This window comes from Leuciscus leuciscus (assembly GCF_965113295.1).
Source record: "Leuciscus leuciscus genome assembly, chromosome: 24".
NCBI lineage: Eukaryota > Metazoa > Chordata > Actinopteri > Cypriniformes > Leuciscidae > Leuciscus > Leuciscus leuciscus.
This window is the reverse complement of record NC_138723.1, coordinates 7,884,212-7,907,037: the sequence shown is the minus strand read 5'-3', so window position 1 is coordinate 7,907,037 and position 22,826 is coordinate 7,884,212. Positions and strand designations below refer to the sequence as shown.

Sequence of the window (22,826 nt, the reverse complement as noted above, 5' to 3'; positions counted from 1 at the left end):
TTATCAAAATCTGTAAAGGTCACTCATCATGTTTTCATTATCGCTATCATTATCACTGACCGTCATATGAGCATCAGTGATGAGAAACTTGGGTTCATGATCCAGCTTTGTGCGCACTGCTCCCCACAGGACACGTGTGAAACTGCACATTCAACACACATTCATGTTGAACATCAGTCTGGCACATCATCTTTTTGAATAGTTCAGTGACATTAAATATATGTGCCATTTAAACAGGGTTTGATTTAATGACTCTAGAAGTCAAGTGGCGTAACCATCAAGTAAAAATCTTGTTTCTTTGTGTGAATCTACACAAAAATGTTTTACCAACATTTTTAAGGCAAAAATTACCCTTTAATTTACCTAGCAAGAATTTTTAAATAATGAAGCGTTAATATTATAACGTTTTCTTGTGTTTTACCATTTGAACTAACCTTGCAATGTCATAAAAAGGTCAAATTATTATAAGGGGCCTTTCTGTGATATCATTTTCTGTTTTATGATATTCTGTTTCAGATGCTTAATAGTTTGACAACTTTTCACTGTTAATTTTTTATAGTAATATTACTTAACACTATCGTTCAGAAGTTTTTGGTCTGTAAGCTTATATATATATATATATATATATATATATATATATATATATATATTAATGCGTTCAGTCAGCAAGGATGCATTACAATGACCAAAAGTTACAGTAAAGGCATTTATAGCGTTACAAAGTGTTTCTATTTCAGATAAATGCTGTTCTTTTAACTTCTGTTCATCAAATAATCAAAAAAAAAAAAAAATGAACCATGGTGTCCACAAACTCTGAGGCAGCACAACTGTTTTAACATTGATAATAATCAGAAATGGGTTTTTTTAGCATTAAAGAGACTTCTTTCCAAAAATAGTAGTGTAGTAGTAGTAGTAGTATTAATAATAATACAAGAAATATGCCAACATCCGTCATAAAGCTTTTTTCCAAGTATTGTAGTCTTTATTGTAGACTTATTTTTGGTTTTCTACGATTTTAAGTCTGTAACACTTATTCAACAATAGACATGCTTTCAGTCATTGTCTGTATTTTGAATATTTTTGATTGAATGAATGCTCTCACCCACTCAGAGGCCCATGCCTGTTCCCCATGAGCGCTCAAAGAAGCCCGCGAGCAGAGAGGTGCAGCGGGACCCCAGCCCGCCTCCATCGTTTGTTCCAGAACCCCCTAAGGTCAGATGTCCTGTCATCTCCTTTCCCTCCCCGAAGTATTCTTGGGCCCTGATACGGACAGCACCTCAGTTAAACCCCATGTGTTCCTGCAGGTCAGGTCAGCTCCCCGTCCTGCCGACTCCAGGAGTTTCGACTCCCGTTCCAGCAGCACAATCAGCAGTGATGTTCCTGTCAGCACCAAACCCCTTCCACCGCCAGTCGCCCAGAAGCCCAGTTTCACCGTGAAGACGGGCCCAGCTGACGAGACGACCTCTAAAGACCCCGCCGAGGACCCCGCCAGCCGCACCTTCAGGGGAAAGGTGAAGGCTTTCGAGCAAATGGACAACCTGGCCCGGGCCAAAAGGATGCAGGAGCTCCAGGAGGCCGAACTAGCTCGGGTTTGTGATCTCAGTCACACAAACTACACAAGCTGCTGTAGATCTGAGAGAAAGAACCTCACTAATCTGATATTTCACACCAAAATCTAAAGAAAAAGATTTTATTTTGCATAAAGAAAATGAAGCATTTGTTTATTTATTTATTTATTAATTCATTGTTGTCATGACAATTAAGCACATTTCCCCCATTTCAGTTTGATACAAATTATACATTTTATTAAAATCAAATTGAAATGGGGGAAATGTACTTAAATGTTATTTGGTGTACACACACACACACACACACACATAAAATTGAAGATATTTCTTCTTTAATTTTTGGGGTGAACCTTGACCTGGACATTTTTATTTTTACAACAAAAAATGGTATTTATCTTTTTTTTTAATGTATCTGGTATTTATGTTTTTGGTTAACAGCTGGAAATATCTCAGAAACATCCAGATATTTATGCAGTTCCCCACAAACCCAAACCAAACCAAAACAGGCCACAACCAATTGGGTAAGTTTGTTTTTCGCCCCACCCTCTCTCTCTTTCCTTTCTTCTGTGATTCCCATTTCAACACATAAATCCCTAAAGTGATGGCTCTGTTCCCTTCAGCTCCAGCTCAAACTCTGAGTCCCAGAGCTCCTCCAAACCCCAGTATTCAGAGAGCCGCTCTCAGTACCGCGCCGAGGATGAGGACGAGGAAGAGTATCGACGCCAGCTGGCGGACCAGAACCGCAGAGGCTATTACAATCCCAAGAAATACAACGACACTGAACTCTAACTCCCTGTGATGTGCAGCGGAGCGGGATCTGTGCTGGGATATCTCCTGTGCATGTCATCAGAGGAAGAGAGAGTGTGTGAGTGAGAGGGAATCATCTCTTGATGAGAGATGGGATATTGTTCGCCACGTGCAATTTCTAAAACAGCATCTTTTTATACCTGCAATGTTTTTATATGGAATTTCAGTGTATATTTCAAGTCTTGTAGTTTTCCAGGATATTTTGTGTATCTTTAGTTTTATTTTCCCACACTGTTTCTAATGAAAGCTACTAGATGGAGTTAACGTTACACTTTCCTTATTAACACCACTAAAATTTGCCATAAACCAAAATGAAATGTTATTTTCCCAAAGCATTTGCTGGAGTGCCTTAATGTCATTGATCAAACATGTATTAACTGCAGTTTAGAAAATAATTTTATGCTTTCTGCATATTACTATGCTATAATTATGATTAAAAACTGGTTTATGATAAGATAATGTGTAATGTTCACACTATTGTTATGCGTCTGTGATCAGTGCTTTGGGTTTAACCACTAATAAAACACAGATTGGTGGAATTTTTAAATATTAAAGACAAATAAATAAACCTGACTTTTAATATTTCTGCTTTGCTTGTCTCATTATTATTAATAACTTGAGCCATATCTAGAGCAGGGATTGACAGATTCTGATACAGGATATAGTTTTAGTGTCTGAAATAGTTTTTGTCACAATAATAACGATTAAATTGGTCTACATTTTTTTATAATACTTTATCATTATTAATTTTGCCATTGTATTAATGCAAGAAAGGGTTGCTGTTTAAATGCTTGCAAATTTACACTACCATTCAAAAGTTTGGGGACTTTTTATATTTTAAGAAATTATTTTATTCAGCAAGGATGCATTACATTTATCAAACATTTAAGATTAATATTGTTTTAAATGCTGTTGTAATGTAAAATATGAAGCAGCACAACTGATTTTAACATTGATAATAATTAGAAATGTTTCTTGAGCATCATATTAGACTGATTTCTAAAGGATCATGTGAAAATTCAGCTTTTAGCACAGGAATAAATTACATTTTAAAATACACATTCACATAGAAAACCGTTATTTTGAATTATAATAGTAGTTCACAGTATTACATTATATTTATTGTGTTTTTGATCAAATAAGTGTAGCTTTTGGTGAGCAGAAGAGACTTCTTTCAAAAACATTGAAAAAAATAAAATCTTACCGAATGTGCTGGAAAACATCCTATAGAAAATGTGACAAATGAAAAATGCTAATATTTTGTACCTTTACTTTTTGTTTATTGATGACAACAGTACAGCTCAGTAACTCAGGTGTGTGTCCTGTGAATCTGTCCCTGTGCTCAGTGATCTCCAGCCGTGCGTCGGGCCGCTCAGTTCTCTTTGGTACGTTTGAACACTGAACTGATGCCAGTGGAATGATCACGGCGTTCAGAGATCACCTGCAGATTAAGGCAGGTCAGATGCTGCTGGAACGGTTTGGTTTATGCACTAATGGAATTATAAATACATACATCCAGTTAAATAAATCTGTAAACAGTTATATTAATATCTCAATAAATAATAAGTCTGGGTCAGCGTGTGTAAAGGTGATGGAGCTTCAGATGTAGACGGGCTGTTCCTGGGCCGTGAGCAGGCGGTACATGGCGGCAGGCATAGTCTTCATATGGATCTGAGGAATACAGAGTCACATGATTACAGTATTCACCTTCACTGGATAACCATTAACAAAGCCCCTTTAAGACAAGTCATTTCACTCGGCGGCCATCTTTGAAACCCTCTCAGCTCCTATCTTTTCAGTTGAGGAAATTTCAAATTCTCCAAACTCGACCAAGCTTACGATTAAATTTCATATTTGAAATCACCAATGTAATCTGACAACAACGGTCAACATTCCGCCATATTGAGCATTGCACTTCTCCCCATTCAAAACAATATGAGTGACGGGTCTTGTGTAATGGTGTTAAGCTATTAGCTCAGCAACATGCTAACTTGAAAGTAGTAGTATGTCCGAATTCATAGTGTTCGTAAAACGATAGGCAAAAAGTACTTGGATGATCTACTACTCTCAGTATGACGGACACTTCGCTATCCCATGAGGCCATGGGAGTGGTTATGTGAATGCAAGTGAAGCAACATTGACACAGTTGGACTCATGACAACAAGGCGATTTCATTCATAGAATGAGCTGAAATATTATGACCACCTTGGAGTTGTGATTGATGATCAGCTGAACTTCACAGAACACATTGCTAGAACGGCCCGGTCCTGCAGATTTGCTTACGCATCTTTTCCGTCAACACTTGACCCATTAATACTTACACTTACTATTCTATATCTATAAAAAATAAAAACACTTGCTACATGTACTGTGCTGGACTAACTGGGACTAGTCATATCGTTGCTCTATTGTTGTTTATGATCAATCTTTATTCCTACCATAGCCGGCTGAACCACTGTATATGGGTTGGACAAGACCCACCCACATTTTAAGACCAATGATATTGGACCCACTCACTTTTACCATCTCCAATTCAACACATATGTCTGTTCACTTTTCAGAGCGCCGTCTGTCAAATCCATTCCGCTTCAGGAATGCACTAATAAAATAAACTCCACTCCGCTTTTTATCCACAGCCTTGACTTCCACGCCGCTGCTTCCTCCAATCCAGTCCACTGGCTCATTCACAGTCCATATAACTCCATTCCATGTTTTCACTCCTCGCACATGCTGCACTCCCTGACACAGCAGTGTAAACAAAGCAGTGTCTGGCTGTGCGCTCACATAAGGTCACTAAACAAGCTGCTGTTTAAGTGAATATTTCATTTATTCGCCTGTTGTAGTCTTTGTTCCATCTTTGAATTACAGTTACACTTACATTGTTGTTATAATGCTAACACCTCCGTACTCAACAGTCTGGGGTCTCTGTTGTCGTATTTTTTGCTTCATCATGCACCGCACATTTTCAGTAGGAGACAGGTGTGGACTGCAGGCTGGCCAAGTCTAGTGCCTGAACTCTTTTACTATGAAGCCACACTGTTGTAACACGTGCAGAATGAATCTTGCTGAAATAAACAGGGACGTCTCTGAAAAAGACGTTGCCTTGATGGCAGCATTATGCTACATTTAGCCTCATGCTATAGCCAGACAAAAATAACACCTCCAGTTCTTGATTATAATTGGCTAAGCTGTAATCAATGCCATTGTAATATACTTTGTAAGCAGTTGAGAGTCTTCAGACTTTCAGCATGGTATTACTGCGACATCTAGTGTGTGTGTGTGTGTGTCTGTCTCACACATTATGGCAACATTCATGCATGTCGCTGTGGATTAACTGCTTGGGGGAGGAAGGATTTTTTGTTCAAAACTACTTTTTTCATCTTTGGGAAACCTTGCAAGGTATGCGATAATCGTTTAAAGCTATATAAGCAATTGTTTAATGAAAAGGCACCAGAATACAGGAAAAGAAATCGGACTCCCCAACCGTAGTTGACGGAGGACACTCGTTACCTCTCCCACGGCGTTGGACAGGATGTGGACGATCTTCTCGTGAGGTGTGGCCACTACGCTCTGAGCGTTGATCTCGATGATGCGATGGCCCACGCGGACGCCTCCTCTCTCTGCAATCCCCCCTCGCATGAGGCTACAAATCTGACAACAAAACATCAACTCTGTTAGCAGCTGCTACCTAGTAAAACAGTCAAAACTGACCAGTGTTTTGATGTTAATACCCACAATGCCATTCTGTACACTGAAACCCAACTGATAGCGAAGGTCTGGTCTGCGGATGAGCACCATGGTCACAGGGGGACACCTGACGATGTTCATCTTTATCCTGGACTGAGCCTTCAGCCCCTGAACACAGAACAGGTAGACCACACTAATCAAAACACATTATTTTGCTGTGAAGCATTAAGGGAATGTTTTCTCTATTTTATAATTTTGCAAGTATTATTGGAACGTTTTATTATTAATGTTCCTGGAAGAATGTTAGTTCATAACTTTGAGAGAACATTGCCAGAACACAAGCCAAAGTTCCCCGTATGCTGGGTTGTCAATAGATGTATGAAGCACACACAGAAGTCACGTTTAAACCAGTTTTCTGTTAGTCAACACGGCAAATTCACATGATCGACTTGCCAAATCTGCGTGCGGAAATCTCTCCCCCACGCGAAATACACGATTCACTGGATTCCTATTGAAAGGACTGGATTTCGCCCGTGGAAATTCCCAGAACAACAGTAAATGTGATCATACCTTAATTCTTATAAAGATACTATTTGTGAACAAGGCAATCCCAGAATCCACACTGACCTGAATAAAAAAGAAATGTATCCAAAAAAATCTATCAAAGATAGCAGAATATAGTACATTTAAAGTCTCCCTGTAGTCAATCATTTTATACCTTAAAACTCATCTTTGCTCACCAAAATTTTCCTTAAAAATATTTGTCATGCCTTAAAATAGCTTGAATGTAACTCTACACCCTTGCCTCATTTAGTATACGCGGTTCTATGAATATGCAAATGAGCCCCGCCTCCACTCACTCACTCCAGCTCAGAGATCCACTCATTGACGATCACACGTTGATCTGATTGGTTACAGGGTAGTTTGTGACGTCAGAAATACCAGCGATTGCAAACCGTGTCGGCTTTAAGTTTAACTTACTTAAAAACAGACTATTTTACCCAACATTTCTATGTTATGTATTTTTATGATTATTACAGCTTTGAGCTATTAGCTTAGCAACATGCTAACATGAAACTCCCTTGGAATCAGTGTGTGTAGAGTCTAAAAGCTCAAATGTTTGTTGTCAGATCAGAAATACAGAAAACACAACAGAACAAGCAAGTCCTACTTTAATGATGCTCTGACACGTGGAGAGCGGCAGTCCGACCAGACTGGTGCCGTTGACGGTCATGATCTGATCTCCGATGTTGAGTCTCCCGGACTTGGCTGCGGGTCCGCTGTGCATCAGGCTGGCGATGATGACCGTGGGGAGGATCGAGCCCCAGCCCGACTCCACGATCACCACACCCAGCATCTCACCCTTCTGCTTCTCGATGTACACCTGACACACACACAGAATTCATTATCACAGGATTACAGGTCCAATAATAAGTCATTTTATTTGATAGTTTAGCTCTGTTAAGTGTGCATGGCAAAATTCATTTTGAAATCATACCTTTTTTTTTTTTATTCTTTGGAATATCATCCAATTTGCTTGTCTCAATTTGTTGCCATCGAAAAACGTCCAATTCTTACAACATTTTGTTTTTGTTGAAAATAAAATATAAATGCTTTGGTAACATCATTTTTCCTCTAAAATTATTTTGTGCATATTATGAGAAAATGTAGACTCTGGTTTTGTCTCTAATTTCTGTTGTGCCATATACACTTCCCCCTTTTAAAATAATGGTTTACTGGCTATTCCTAGGGTTATATTAGAAACAGTGACATTATCAAGTATTTCTCCCATGTTTCAATCAAGGTGTTTTTCTCTATTATTATGTTTAAATTGACCTTTAAATTTTTTTCAAAGCTTAATATTTCAACTCTTATATTACATTAGATATATATAAATCCTGGCAAAAATAATGACTGCAAATAATGTGGTATAGTGTGATATTCCTATCTTATATAATTGATATTCAACCCTGTAACATTTTTTTATATATATATATATATGTAACAGGGCTGAATGGTCATTGCACATGTTTTGTGTAGAAATCAACAGAAATCGAATTGATATTTTTATTTTATATGCATGATTTAATAAGAGACTCGTTATCTTTATGCATTTAAGTTGATGAATTTCAAACTTACTGTAACAGGGTTGAAACAACTTAGTTGCAGTGTTTGGCTTAGCAACGATAAATAACCATTGGTGCTTTGCAGGGCTGGACACACATATTTCAAATAATTGTCCATTGGAAAAAGCTCAACGACTGTCACTTTATGGCCCAGGTCAACTTACATCTCTGCAGTTTTCAGACTTGGAGAAGTGAATGAGGTCGTCGTTGTACATGTCCTGAGTGTTGAGCAGGTCGCTGTACTCTCTCTGGCTCAGGTCTTCTGGATCAATGCCATTGGCTCTTAAAAACTCCTGATACGCAACGTTGAAGGCCTGGCCGATGGACTGGGCAATCAGCTGAGCCTGACAGAGAGAAAGAACCAAGCAATACAACAAATATCAACAATTTGCAGCTTTCCATGGAGGACGTGGTGTAAGAGTTGAAACACTCACATCTTCTGATTCAAACACATGGCAGATCATCTTGTACTGGCGCTGGTCATCTCGTGCTGGGTTTGTGTGTTGCATCTCTGCCGTGTCTAAGTTCTCCTGAGCGCTCTGAGAGCGAATCATCTTCCCACGAGCCATCAGCACAACCATGTTCCCGATGTCGGCTATGTACGAGATGGTCCTCAGCGGATGGTCCATCATGGTCTCCTGCCAAGACAAGGATGCTACAGGTCAGTCTGTGTTTCTGAACATTTGATCACAACTAATGAGGTTTATTCCCGTCACTGCTGTATGTATTTGTGTCCACAACAAATAAAAAGTGCCATGTCACACCACATGACATTTTACAACCTGAACTAACCAACTAATCTAACATGAAAAGGTCCAAATATCTGATATTTTAAGAGACTTCTGTTCACACAGAACAAATTGTTCTTCTCCAATGCGCTACTTTTCCATTGTTTTTCTATGTAAACGCGCTAGACGGACATGTATAACCGCTGCGCTTAAGTCTTGCGTCTTTTGCAGCGTCTCGCGCATTACATTACGTTCTAAAAACACAGCGCTCAAGTTAAAATAAGTAAAATTTTTAAAGAAACTGCATCTCTCTGCTTTGAAAAATGCGTTCTGTGTGAATGAGAACTTACTGTTGTTGACAGGTCCTCTTTATGATGTCACTTCCTGTTTAATGTTTGTTTCTGCATGTTGGTTGCACCACATGACATTGAATTTGACTTTCAGTCATTTAATGATACTTTTTCCTTTTGTTTTTAGAAATGTCAAAAAAATCATAATAGTAAAAAAAAAAAAAAAAAAGTTGCATACATTAAGATACATCATAAAATATATTTTAAATAGTTTTCAAAATAATAATTAGAATTTCATTCTTTTAATTAGGCTTTTTTCTTCATTATGATACCAAGACAGTCATATCACCCTGAACATTTTTACTTAATTCTCCAATAAAAATATAAAATAAATAAATAAATAAATAAATAAATAAATAAATAAATAAATAAATAAATAAATAAATAAATAAATAAATAAATAAATCATGTTCATCTTTAGAAGATATGCATTTAAATAATAGCATGTATGAATTGCATTTTCAATGTACTTTTGTCGCTCAGACTTAATTTAAACAGCAACAATGTACAAAAAACCTAAAGGTTTCTCCTTTGCATGCGACAGCGTTGTCAAAACGTTCCCCGTTCACACGGAGCCACGAAAACGGCTAAAATGCTGTATTATTTATGCCAGGCCAGTAGATGGCGATGTCACTTTGTAAAGAAACGTGATACACATGTGCATGATGTCACCGTTTTCACAAATTGTCGTTTTTGTAGTTTACATGGAGACGATAACGATATCGTTGTCAAAAATGTGCACTTTGAAAACCCATTTCAAATGTTTGCTTTTTTAGGCCCCCAAAACGTTGCTGTTGTGTAAATGCAAAACACATTAAAGGTTTCCCATTTTAGTTGAAAATGATGTCGTAAAAACAGTTCTTGGTCAGAATAAGCAGCAATGAGGACCAGCCCGTTCGCCTATCGTCACAAGTCTGTCTAGCACACGACATGCAAAGCCGTTCACTGCATTTTTAAAAAGAAAACTCAAAGTGAAACAAGCATGAAAGTGTGTTCTGCACCTGTGTGAAAGCGCTGAGCACTTTGATCCTCTGCGTTGATATAAAGAGGTCCACTTCTGTGCTGGACGGCGGCCCGCTCTCAGTGCCCTGCTGATACCGTGAGCCAAGAAAAACTGTTATCACTCTTAAAGCAGCGCATCACTTCCTGCACCAGCAAATACACCACTCTCTAGAGTCTAGTCCACCATCAGAGATGCTGTTACATGTGAATCCCTTGGTACTTGTAATTATATAAAAGCCTGTCAAACAACACATTTTGATTTAAGACAAAGGAAAAAGAACTGCATAAATACTGCTGGTACCAATCTTACTAAACACCTGCACGTCTACAGGAACACACACCGTACCTTATTTCTGATTTTGGCCTGTGTCTGGGCTGTCTGCTCGGCAAGGGACAAATAAACACAGAGAACGGTCAAATAAAGCCTACAAACATAAGAGGGCATGGTGGGCAGCTCAGGCGCAATGCCATTGGTTTGGAAAAGATGGATACGCCCAAATGAAATAACACGGGATAATTTGGCTGAAGGGGGGACGGGGGGTGAGTGGGATGTTATGGTATTGTGATAGGCTGAAGGTTTAGGAAACACCATCAAAATTTCAGCTCTGATCAGAATGACATCAGCGGGCCCGGAGACAAAATCTGACTCTCAGAATCAACTACCTGTCACTCACATTTGTTTGTTAAGAGGCAAGATATTCAGAGATGTATGTGACATGTTTTTCATCCATAACCTCATATAACCTTAGATGAATCAGTATATATTAGTGATTGAGTGAAATATTGGTGTGTGCATGTTTGAGCACGCTCTAAAACGAGAACAGACAGGAGCATCAAATAATTGGTCCACCAGAGAAACAGCATCTGGTCTGTGTGTATGGGTGTGTGTTCTCACCCGGACGCGGCTCATGGCCTCCTGGGCTTGATGCATGCGCGCGCTCTTCGTGGGTGTTCTCTCTGACAGCAGCTGGGTGGAGCCCAGGTAGTTTGCGGCAAAAATGATGCCGTCAATCAAATCCTCAGGGTCACATGGGCCAGGAACTGTGGAAACAGGCAGACCGTAGGGATAGCAGAACACTGAACCTGATGCTCTGCATTATTTTAGCATTCGCATCACTGTAAATGCTCTCAGTGTTTTACTCTCGTGTTTCTGGTATACTGTAATGAAAATCATCCTGTCATTTTTAATATCATTTATTTTCATAATAAAAGCAGAATTACAAATACTTTACAATTATTTATTTATTTTGCATAATGGTGATGAAAACTGAGGAGAAATGTGCTTAATTGTCATGAAAATAATGTCAAAAATCTAAATATGCAAAAAAAACGTAAATATAAGCGTGTTAAAAATAATTAAAAACATGTTTGTATTTATCAGTTATTTTAGTATTATTGAGATACTATTATAGTTATTAATATTTTGAATCAGTTTTTATATTTTTCTGTTTTTATTTTAATTTTAATAAAAGTTTTAATAATGGTATTGTGTGTTTTAGTGGTTTTTAATAGTTGTTATTTTTAGAAATATGTCTATTTAGTTGGTCAGAATTATTGGCACCCCTGGTAAATATGATCAAAGATGGCTGTAAAATATAATCTGCATTGTTTATCCTTTCAATATTCATTAAAAAAAAAAAATACAAAAATCTAACCTCTTATAGACATAAAAGACTTGAAAGTGTGTGTGTGGGGGGGGGGGGGGGGGGGAATCAACCTATGAAATAATTGTTTTTCTCCAAAATATGTTGGCCACAATTATTTGCACAACTAGAAATTTGTATATTTGTATATTCTCATTCATTTTTACATTTTTTAGCACACCAGGGTGACTAGGAACATGAAGTTGTCTAGTTATGACTTCTTGTTGAGTATAAATATGAGGAAACACAAAGGCCAAATTCCCTTAATCATTTATTACAATGAGTAACACCAAAGAATATAGTTCTGATGTGCAGCAAAAGATTGTTGAGCTTCACAAAATAGAGAGTGGCTGTAAGAAAACAGCTAAAGCATTGAAAATCCCCATTTCCATCATCAGGGCAATAATTAAGAAGTTCCACTCAACTAAAGATGTTATGAATCTGCCAGGAAGAGGATGTGTGTTTATATCGTTCTAATGCACAGCGAGGAGGAGAGTTTGAGTGGCCAAAGACTCTACAATGACCACAGATGGAGAATTGCAGAGATTAGTTGAGTCATTGGGTCATAAACCCTAAAACAATGATCAAACAGTCCCTACATCCCCACACGTTGTTCGGGAGGGTTTCAAGAAAAATCCTCCTCGCACCTCCAACAACAAACTCCTGCATATTCAGTTGTCAGACACGACTGGATCTTCAAACAGGACCAGATTCTATGATCAGATGAAGCAAAAAAAAAAAAAAGCTTTTTGCCAGCAAACCCCCCAGATGGTTCTAGTGCACACAGGGATAAAAAGTACTCCATGTCCTCGGTTAAATCTACTGCTGGATCTTTAATGTTAAGGGCCTATTTTTTTCTTGTTCAGATGCATGGTATCATGGATTCCAGAGGTGTAAAGTCCAGGGGTTAGAAAGTAAAAGTCCTGCCATAGGTTTATTCCACCCATGAACTCAGCCAGCTGGTTTCACTAATTAGTTCTGTCTCCTGGCTGAAAAACTCTGCTAATTAGCAAATCCAGGAGATTGGAATACTGAGGAGGGCTTTTACTTTCTGAACCTGGACTCTACACCTCTGATGGATTCTAGCAAATACCAACAGATAAAAATAAATAAATAAAAAACGACGGCCTCTGCTAGAAATCTTATTATGGGCCGTGGTTGGATCTTCTATCAGGACAACGAACCAAAACAAACTGTGAAATATATCCTAGACACATTCTTGACAAGCTTCATGGGACACAGCCTTAAATTCAAATGGTTTACAATCTTGCAGGATAACAAATTCCTTATGAGTCTTATTTGACACATATCATAAGAGTCTGGTTTCCTTAAACTTACCATCAACATATGTAGGGAAAGAGGCCAAATTTCTCCTAGGCTGCAAACCAAAAACACAGTACTGTTACAATTACAGTAAAGGCGTAAGGAATAAGTATAAGAATAAATCATAAATGTATCGGCTGAAAGTCAAAGAGAATAATTCACCTCTTGACATGACACACAGGGACTGATGTCAGGATCCTGGTCCTGATGATGGACTCCAGAGGATTCTGCTCCCAAAGGAAGCTCAGCATCTTGAACTGGAGCCTGTAAAAAAAACACTGCTATTAAATATCAGAAGTTGCATTATCACCACACTTGTTCTTTTTTAACATCTGTGTGTGTGTGTGTGTGTGTGTGTGTGTGTGTGTGTGTGTGTGTGTGTGTGTGTGTGTGTGTGTGTGTGTGTGTGTGTTTGTGTATAGTAACTATTCCTACTGTCCAGAGTGTGTGGTGAAATGAAATTCCATGACTTTTCCGGGCATTCATGATTACTGTATAAAGATTATTTTATAGAGACTGCACTTATGAAAAAGATTTTTTTTTAACCAAGCATAATTAAAAAGTGTAATTGCAATATCAATTTTAGAATACATTTTCATGACTTTTTACAATCCCCTGTCATCTGCAGGTTTTCCATGGCCGCAGCAAGTCTGGCATTGAAATATTTCTATCCAATATTTACCATTCTTTACTTTACTGTCCATGCTTATAGAATAAAAATGGCAAAAACGTTGCCATTATTCTGCAAAAATGCCTAATTGTGGCCTTTTATAAAGTGAACCTATTGTCCCTTTTCGGATATTGCCTTTCACAAGTTTTTGTCTCCTAAAAGAAAGAAGCGATTCTGAACTGCCTGAAACAAGTCGTTAGTAATTCCAGTCTTCCTGCTCGAACCAACTTAGGTTTGTAACAGATTTGCATAATGCCAGCCTATGTCTACATTGGCTGCTCACTAACAACGTCTATTTTGAACCTCAAACACTGAGTAGCTGAGGCCTGGAAGACTTTGGTTAGTGTTGTTGACATGGAGAATACGCTGTTTTCTGGAGATGAAATTCAGGTATTTGAATTTGGTTTCCGACAAGCTCTGTAAGTGGTAGACCAATCACAACAGACTGGGCCATCTGACCAATCAGAGCAGAGTAGACCAATCACAACAGACTAGGCCATCTGACCAATCAGAGCAGAGTAGGCTCGTGGAAAGGAGGGGGGTTTAGAGAGACCGAATCCTTGACTGAACCTCAGACACTGTGAGAAAAGAGGTGATGCTGCGATGTACATTATGAAAACTAAAGTGTTTTTTGACCTTGGATGCATGTAAACCTTTTGTAAGAGAAAGCCTTTAAAATAGCATAAAAGGGGTACTTTAAAATAAAGTTTCATAAGGAACTTCATCATAAGGAATTGTGTTCATTATGCAGGAAAACTCACTCACCGCATACAGTGGAGAAGGCTGCGATAGCTGACATGGTGATTGTGGGTATGAGTGAATCTGAGGATGTGGTTGAGGATGGTTCTCCTCAACAGGGCTCACGTCCTGCCTCATCACCCATACGGGCTCCGTGATCTTGTCAGGCGTGTAGGGAGAACGCACCGTCTTGGTCTTCACCTCCTCGATAGCTTCCTTAATATCCTTGATGGCCAAAGAGACAGCATCTCCTGTAGCTCTACAAGACTCTGTTATTTGATCTTGGGCGGAAGTGTATAACTTATCAGGTCTTTCCACTACTTCAACCTGAACATCAGGTGAAAGCTGAGTATTTTCCGATGTCTCCTCTTGGGGGTGAACGTCCAGTGATAGGCTAGTCGAGCTTGATGTCTTCCTGACCTGGGCTCTGCTTCTCCCTGAGCTTTCGGCTTCATCTCCTGACTGTTCATCATAGTGGTGCAGCCTGGAGCCCACTGAACTGAGCTGACCCATGTCCTCCTCTGGGTCGCACTGGTCATCAGACTCGTCCATGGTCATGCTCTCGTTCCTCCTGTACATCTGAGGACCCTCAAGGGCTGGATTAGGATCTGTTAGGTTGCATTGGGATGATTCGGTCTGATATTCTGGTAAAGTCTCTTCAGGGTGAGAATATGGGCTTAGTTGAGGGTAAGAATCAGTGCGGGCTTCAGGGCTAGAGTCTGAGAGATCATCTTGGTGGTCCACAACATGGGACATGGGACTATCAAACCCTTTATTCTTGTTTGATTGAGCGTAACTGGTGTTAAAATGAGTAGGGTATGATTTTGGATCAGAGTTGTAGCTTCGAAGAGTCTCGGGGAAGGTTCGTGGAGACTGAAAAAAAGGTTTGTTCATCATTTTGTGAGGAGATGTGGCGAACGGAGGAACATCTACTCTTCGCGGACTGGTTCTTTTACTTTCATGGTGACATTTTGAAGTAATTATAGGTGAAACATAGTCTTGTTCATGAGTTTCCCTGGAATAGTCCTCTTCCTCTTTGTTCTCTTTCACCAATTCCTCTTCGCCAAACTTTGATTCTTCACATTGAACTTTCTCCTCCAACTGTTCCATTGAAGACTCTGGCTGTTCTGGATCTGTATCACGATCAATCTGTGTATCAGATGAATGGGAGAGATCTGGACTGTTTCCATCCAGTATATCAGTGATTGGTTCATCCTGAGGAGATGGAGTCAGCAGTTCTTGAGAGGAATCTTCTGGAGATAATGCTTCTGAAGCTTGTTCTTTTGGAGGAGTTTTGACCACCTGTTGTTCTTCTTCTTTGTGTTGTTGTCTGTATCTGTTCTGATGGAGTCTCTCTCCACCCCGACGATGTCTTGACGCCCCCAGCTTGGGCTGTTGGCCAGCTCTAACTTCAGTGTCTCCGCTCTCAGTCCGCCTGCGCTGTGCTTGACCGGGAACATGCCGCCTACGGTGGCGTGGTGGAGCTTGGCTAGATCCAGATGGGTGCTGGTTGGCTTGTTGATGGCGATGATGGTGGTGGCCTTGACTTTCTGCATCGGGATTGTGCAGCTGGCATGGCCTCCATCTGGGGCGACCTCCCTCGAGAGGAGTCCCATTGGGCTGCTTGCTGCGATGAGGGGGAGGGCCTCTGGGACCTGCCTCCTCTGGCTCCTCCCTATGGCTCATGGCTCCACCCACTCACTGCTCATTGTCTAGATGCTGCTGCCTGAATGACACACAGAAATCATAGGTAGTAGAGGAGGAGTATATCCTACAATATATGTGTGAAAGCGTTAAACGTGAAAATATACGTGTATCATGTCCTAAAAATACCATCCATGTACACTGCCCAGATTTAAATTGGCAAATGCTTAAAGGGATAGTTCACCCAAAAATGAAAATTCTGTCATAATTTACTCACCCTCAAGTTGTTTCAAACCTGTATGAATTTCTTTTTTCTGCTGAACACAAAAGAAGATATTTTGAAAAATGTCTGTAACCAAACAGTTGATGGACCCCATTGACTTCCATAGTATTTTTTTTCCTACTATGGAAGTCAATGGGGTCCATCAACTGTTTGGTTACCGACATTTTTCAAAATATCTTCTTTTGTGTTCATCAGAAAAAAGAAATTCATACAGGTTTAAAACAACTTGAGGGTGAGTAAATTATGACAGAATTTTCATTTTTGGGTGAACTATCCCTTTAAGAGTCTATGATTGGATTATTATTGCAGTGATTATTATGTTTCTAAGATGTTATATGTTTGGCAGAAGTTCTTCTAACCCTAATAGATGGAGTGTGTAGGTTTTTTTTTTTTTTTTTAAACAACCATGTTAATCATGGCTATATTACAGGATGACAATGTCAAGATTCATCAGGCTCAAGTTGTGAAAGAATGGTTGGGAGGAAGCATGAAGAATCATTTTCACACATGAATTGGCACATGAGTCCAGACCTTAAATTCATTGAAAGTCTTTGGGATGTGCTGGAGGAGACTTTATAGAGTGCTGGACTCTTGCATTGTCAATACAAGATCTTGACCAAAAATTGATGCACCTCTTGATGGAAGTAAATGTTGTGATGTTATAGTCAAGCACTCTGTAAAGTCTACTCCAGTACATCCCAAAGCAAAATTCAAACAGCAACTTTTTTGGGGGCCAGGCAGTGTAAATTATAGATGTCTAATCAAGCAATGTGTCTGTATAATGACAGAGTAACACACTGTATGTTCTTGTTCCTGTGCAGAGACATGGTTTATCATGGCAGTAGCACTGTCACAGATGGCCTCACCGTGGGCAGTCGTCATGCTGCATACTCTACCAGTCCTGGAGTTCAGCAGATTCATCTGTCAAACCTCCCATAAAAACCCAAAGCCAGGGGATTTACCTCCCTATTTAAACAGAGATCTTCACTTTCACCATGCATGCAGCCTCTTTGTATTGTTTACAGCTGAGAGCATGCATGCATATTTGGGTCACTCTGCAGTTCCGGTGGCAGGTGGTGTCACTCTCTTTGAGTTAAAAATAAATAAATAAATAAATAAATAAATAAAATAAAATAAAACATTTGCTGGTGGTGCCACCCAATTATATATATTTTTTACATTCTACAATTAGAGTGTAACTGTGAAAGAAATTAGAAAAATTATAGGTTTAATGTACAGTGGGTACAGTAAGGTACAGGAGGTTTAATGAATGAGTCATTAAAAAAAAAGTGAAATGTAAATCCCACTGCAGTTGTAAAATCCTGTAATGAAAAAAAAACAAACAAAAAAAACTGTGGTTGCTAGAATTTCATCAAAGACTATAATGACAATGTTTCAAGCATTATGAGAGACCTTTTGATGCATATATATTTTATAGTGCATAACTGTATAAATAAATATCTCGTATAATACCAATAACTGAACAACTATCTTTAATACTGATAATAACCATATTAATAGAGGTGGTAAAACTTAAAATCACATGATGAAGTTAATCAAACCTATTTGGCCTTATGAACCACGGCTTTTAAAACAATGCTGTGAAGATGCATTTTAAAGATGCAAACTAAACAATTTAACTTTGTAAAATAAAACACCATAATGTGCATTAAGAGATAAAAAACAAAAATAAACTAACTTTTTTAATAAAATATCATCAGATTTGTCTGTAAATATTTCACTCTAAATCACAAGTCTGGTGAATTGTATATTGTTTCCAACGTTTTATTCATATTCTAAAAAGTGCATGCACATGTCTTGTTGGATGGACTGTCAAAGCAGTAGGCTATAGATTTTCACCGTAAATTATAACGTTGTTCATATTTTTTATCAATAACAATAAACAGTAGGCTAGGTTGTAAATTACATTTAATGTTCTGTGAAATCGATTGTATTTTTCTCTGTATATTGAACAAAACACGGTTTTATTGTTAGCTCACCATTAACACTAACAATTTGCTTCTTATTCGTCTTAATATCAGAAGCGACTTTAAAACCTTGGGAACGCCTCAGCATAAAACCGCAATGATTGTATTGTCTCTTACCAATGTAACGTTATCTGTGTTTATTGACTGCAGCAGTCAGTCACTTCCAGGTGATACCGCTAACCATATGGACATTTCGTCGCTCCTAACATTATCAAATAAAGATTTTCTGTAGTTAAACACACAGTAAAACACCAAAATAAGATTTAACGGTGTCATTTAAAAACTTTCCGTCGGTAATAAAAGTTAAAAGCGTGTTGTTTGATAATGTAGCGGGCCTGCGCTGAGGCAAACGCATCTTCCCTCCCCAGTGAATACATCCAGCAGGTGCAGCTCCTGTACGAGCGTTAGTGCCCTCAGTAAAACACGACAAACAGACAGCAGTTTACAGTCTCATCCGTTACACCTACCTGTTATGAGCCCAAGCGATGAAGAAGAGCTGTTCGGCTCGCCTTCATCTTCGTCGGTTGTTCTTATATTATCAGCACACGGGGATTAAGCGAGCGGATCTCAGACCCCTCCTTCAGCACACGGTGACATCAGAGCGGATTACACACCAGTAAACACCCTCCCTGCCCCCAAACCATCCCGCAACAACCCGAACCATCTGTCTGTGCTTTTGACTCAATTACACTTCCTCTGCAGATACACAGATTGTTATTAATGTTCAGATGTTACTTTCTCATATAAGAACTCCGGACTGTAAGCGGATGTTCACACTGTCCTTCAATCACAGTGATAAACTCCCTTTAAAGGGATAGTTCAGCCCAAAATTAAAATTAGCCCATGAATTGCTCACCTTGAAGCCATCCTAGGTGTAACTTATATGACATTCTTCTTTCAGACGAATACAATCGGAGTTATATAAAAAAAAAAGTCCTGGCTCTTCCAAGCTTTACTTATTCAATGGGTATAATTTTTTTGGAAGTCCATCAAAGCGCATCCATCCGTGATAAAAGTGCTCCACACGGCTCTGGGGGGTTAATAAAGGCCTTCTGAAGCGAAGTGATGCGTTCGTGTAAGAAAAATATCCATATTTGAAACTTCAACTAAGATAACTAGCTTCCGACAGACGGCCATACGCAAGTCGACTTACGCCAAAAGAGTAACACTCGACGATGTATAACGTAGGATGTAGGAGTAGCGTATAAGCTATGACGCCAATCGCGGATCGAACAGGGCTGGGCAACCGCGTTCGTTATTACGTTGTGCGTCAAGTTCAAGGGTTTCTCTTTTAGCGTAAATCAAACAGCATTTGGGACAATTTACACGAGCTAAAACCGGAAACGCTTTTCCTTTGCGCTTTTCGGGTATAGATGACATTGTCAAAACGATCCCCGTTCCCACGGATCCGCTAAAACGCTGTATTCTGCTGCCAGGCCAGTAGTTGGCGATGTCACTTTGTAAACTGAAGAAACACGCCTATAGACTGAACATGTATTACGCATGCGCATGACGTGGCCGTTTTCACAAATTCACGTTTTTGAGACGATAATGGAATAATTTTCTAAATCTTCCTGTTTCCAAAAAATTTCATTTTCAGGCCGACAAAATGCTGTTGTCATGTAAATGAACGGCGAAAACGCATAAAAAAATGCTATTGTGTAAACTGTTTCTTTGTTCTGTGGTTGCGTTTTTATTACAGTAGGGTTGCGCTAGGTAGCCCCGCCCACAGTGAAATCTCATTGGTCCAAAATGTGAACGTGCAAATCACACAATTATTTATAAATTGAGAAAGAAACAAATCTCAACTGTTTATTTAAAATATATGAATTTAAATGTTTATTTTTTATTTATAATTATTTATGATATCATTTTGTGTAATCATTTAAATGAACCTAAAACACTAAACTAAGGCAGTCTTTTTTTCTATAAAACTTTTCTTTTTTTCATTTCATGCTTCCATTCATGTGCCATTCTGGGAAAGCCTATAAATAATTGCTCGATGTCAGAAAGCAGCAGGCCATCGAGACCCTTTGGGAACAGGCACATCCTCAAATAAATTTTTTTTTGATACATATCACGGATTCACTCGTTCACTTCATTACTGTTGCTGCATAGCAAACATTTTATTCTGTTTATGAAATGAAATATGCTGCAGGTGGCACTAGTAAACAATACTGGATAGAAATGTTACACACATAGGCCTACTGCTCACACAGGAATTGTTTTATATCCAGCTGTAGGGCTAAATATTTGAAGTAAATGGTACTGTCTTGTTTTGTTTAGTATTTAATAAATAGCTTGCTTTGACATTTTTCTTCAAATATAGTTCTTTTATATCTTCTACCATTCTCAGATGAGGATTCTGGCTTACATGTGGAACACAGATGAGTTTGGTTTTATCATTTACTGTAGACCACTTTGACCTCTCGGTGCAAAAGCATCTGTCTGTTAGCACTTAGCAGCCACAGGTCTTGTCACGCAAACCAGTGTATGTTTGCTGAAGTATTAATTCCTGTATCAACAATGTGTATGCAGAGGGAGGAACACAAAACCTGACCTAATTTGAAACAAATGTCAATTCTGAAATCAGTGATGGCGTATATTCAGTTAATTCCCAGAGGAACTGCTTCATGTGGTCAAGAATCCCACCCATCCGCTGAGTTCAGATAACCCGACTTCCAGCGTCCTCTGGCTCTGTCACATTCTGCCGGCATTACACATTTGTATCATGTTTCCAAACTGTGTTCGTGGACCACATTGTGTGACTTCAGCCTCTAATTATTTATGGTTTGACCCGTAACACACAACGGTGTGACTTCACCCTCTAAATGTAAAAGAGTGTGTGGAATGAAGAACATTGTTCCAAGTTCAGTTCTTACAGATCTTAAAAACATAAACATTTTTGTGAAATGAAATTGCACAGAATTTAAAAATAAAACATTAGGAAAAAATAACCTAATAACACTGATTAAGTGTACAATGTCATTTTTTTAAGACGTTAAAATTAATAAAAATAAAAAAATCAGACATAACTCATATTTGTCATATTTCAATAAAAAAAATTTTTTTTTTCGATTTTAATAATTCAGTGATATCAGAACAACTCAAAAACTGCATGTTATAAATAAACCCCATATGTTGTAAAATGTTAGTTGTATGCTTCATCACATATGAAAGCTTTTCCAAAATAATCTTTCCCTTAATCCGTTCCCTGCTTTCATAATGTTCCTGCCTTGTTGAAGAAAAGAGAGTTAAAAATATCTAGTAAAAAATGTATAGATAAATTGTAAAGTCACCATGAAATTAAAATGGACAATTGTTGTTTTCATGGAATATTGCAGTGTTTATTATAAATAAATTTTCAGTGCACTTTTTTTATTTTATTCATGTGCCCTCATAATCCCTTCCCTCTTGCAGCATCTCTTCTCTGATGATGTGTTCACTAGCACGAGGGCGGAGAAACCTGTCACTCAAATTAGATCCACCAATAGCAAACCACAACCTTCCAATCAATTCCCCACGGACAAAATCAAGTCCCGCCCTTCATTGGTTCTTGTTCCAGAAGCCGTTTCACTCGGATACACGTCACAATAGGGAAGAAAAGACTATCACAACTTCAGTTTCATGCCGACTTTAAATGAAACACCCCTTTATTGTTTATTGTTTACCTTTATTATTATGATTATTCCAAACTCATTTATTGCGCTGTACAGTGATCTCTGATTTTCTGCATAATTTGTCAGTCTAATAATTTTTTTTATATTTTTCAATTTGTGTTTAATAGCCAAATTCCTGGTCAAAAACTACACTACCCATTATCCACCAATCAGAGAAGGCTGCGTTAACATGGAAACTGAAATGATGACAAAAGAGCTAGAATAGAAAAAGGATGAAAAAAAAATACTATGGACCGCTGATCTATATAGAGAATTATACATACAGATCAGAGCCATAGATCCTTTTCACATGTCGAGGCCTCTCGGAAGCAGAAGTCGACATTGTTGGGTAATCTTCTATAGCGGTGAATGGGAGACAAAAGCAAATATCATTTTTGTATTCCTATTTGCTCCAATAGCGAAAGAAAAAAAATACATAGCATTTCCACATCATTCCAAAAGAAGGGAAATAAAGAGACTGATAACGGCAGTCAGAGGAGAGAAAGATGTCAGATTTGCCATCACTCCCTCAGCAGTATTACTGTAAAAACACCCTTGTAGCAGCTTTTTTTAATTTATTTTTATTTATTTATTTTTATTTACTGCCAAG

At 38.5% G+C, this 22,826-nt stretch overlaps 3 protein-coding genes across 6 annotated transcripts in view; 2 read left to right on the top strand and 1 right to left on the bottom strand.

The window, feature by feature from the left end:
* The window catches only part of tjp2a (tight junction protein 2a (zona occludens 2)), a 37,905-nt gene extending 34,948 nt beyond the window's left edge, over positions 1-2,957 (top strand). For all 3 annotated transcript variants that reach the window (XM_082157586.1, XM_082157587.1, XM_082157585.1), the window contains exons 21-24: positions 1,111-1,212; positions 1,305-1,589; positions 2,007-2,089; positions 2,189-2,957. In XM_082157586.1, the coding sequence (XP_082013712.1) occupies positions 1,111-1,212; positions 1,305-1,589; positions 2,007-2,089; positions 2,189-2,357 (639 nt within the window). In that variant the 3' untranslated portion in view covers positions 2,358-2,957. The remainder of the gene's footprint in view (positions 1-1,110; positions 1,213-1,304; positions 1,590-2,006; positions 2,090-2,188) is intronic.
* A 130-nt stretch (positions 2,958-3,087) lies between these two features.
* apba1b (amyloid beta (A4) precursor protein-binding, family A, member 1b) lies at positions 3,088-19,163 on the bottom strand. 2 transcript variants are annotated; one of them, XM_082157589.1, is made up of 12 exons: positions 19,025-19,163; positions 14,670-16,368; positions 13,397-13,498; positions 13,250-13,289; positions 11,164-11,309; positions 10,268-10,357; positions 8,623-8,826; positions 8,353-8,532; positions 7,234-7,446; positions 6,111-6,230; positions 5,886-6,026; positions 3,088-4,046 (listed from the first exon to the last, which is right to left on the bottom strand). In XM_082157589.1, the coding sequence occupies exons 2-12, from the start codon at positions 16,326-16,328 to the stop codon at positions 3,975-3,977; spliced, it is 2,967 nt and encodes a 988-aa protein (XP_082013715.1). In that variant the 5' UTR covers positions 16,329-16,368; positions 19,025-19,163; the 3' UTR covers positions 3,088-3,974. The 2 variants fall into 2 exon arrangements, with proteins under 2 accessions (XP_082013715.1, XP_082013716.1); XM_082157590.1 differs by having other exon boundaries at positions 10,268-10,354.
* mamdc2b (MAM domain containing 2b) overlaps positions 8,713-22,826 on the top strand; it is a 31,802-nt gene continuing 17,688 nt past the window's right edge. Inside the window, exon 1 of the mRNA XM_082157592.1 lies at positions 8,713-8,849. The gene's annotated coding sequence lies outside the window, so the exon portion shown is untranslated. The remainder of the gene's footprint in view (positions 8,850-22,826) is intronic.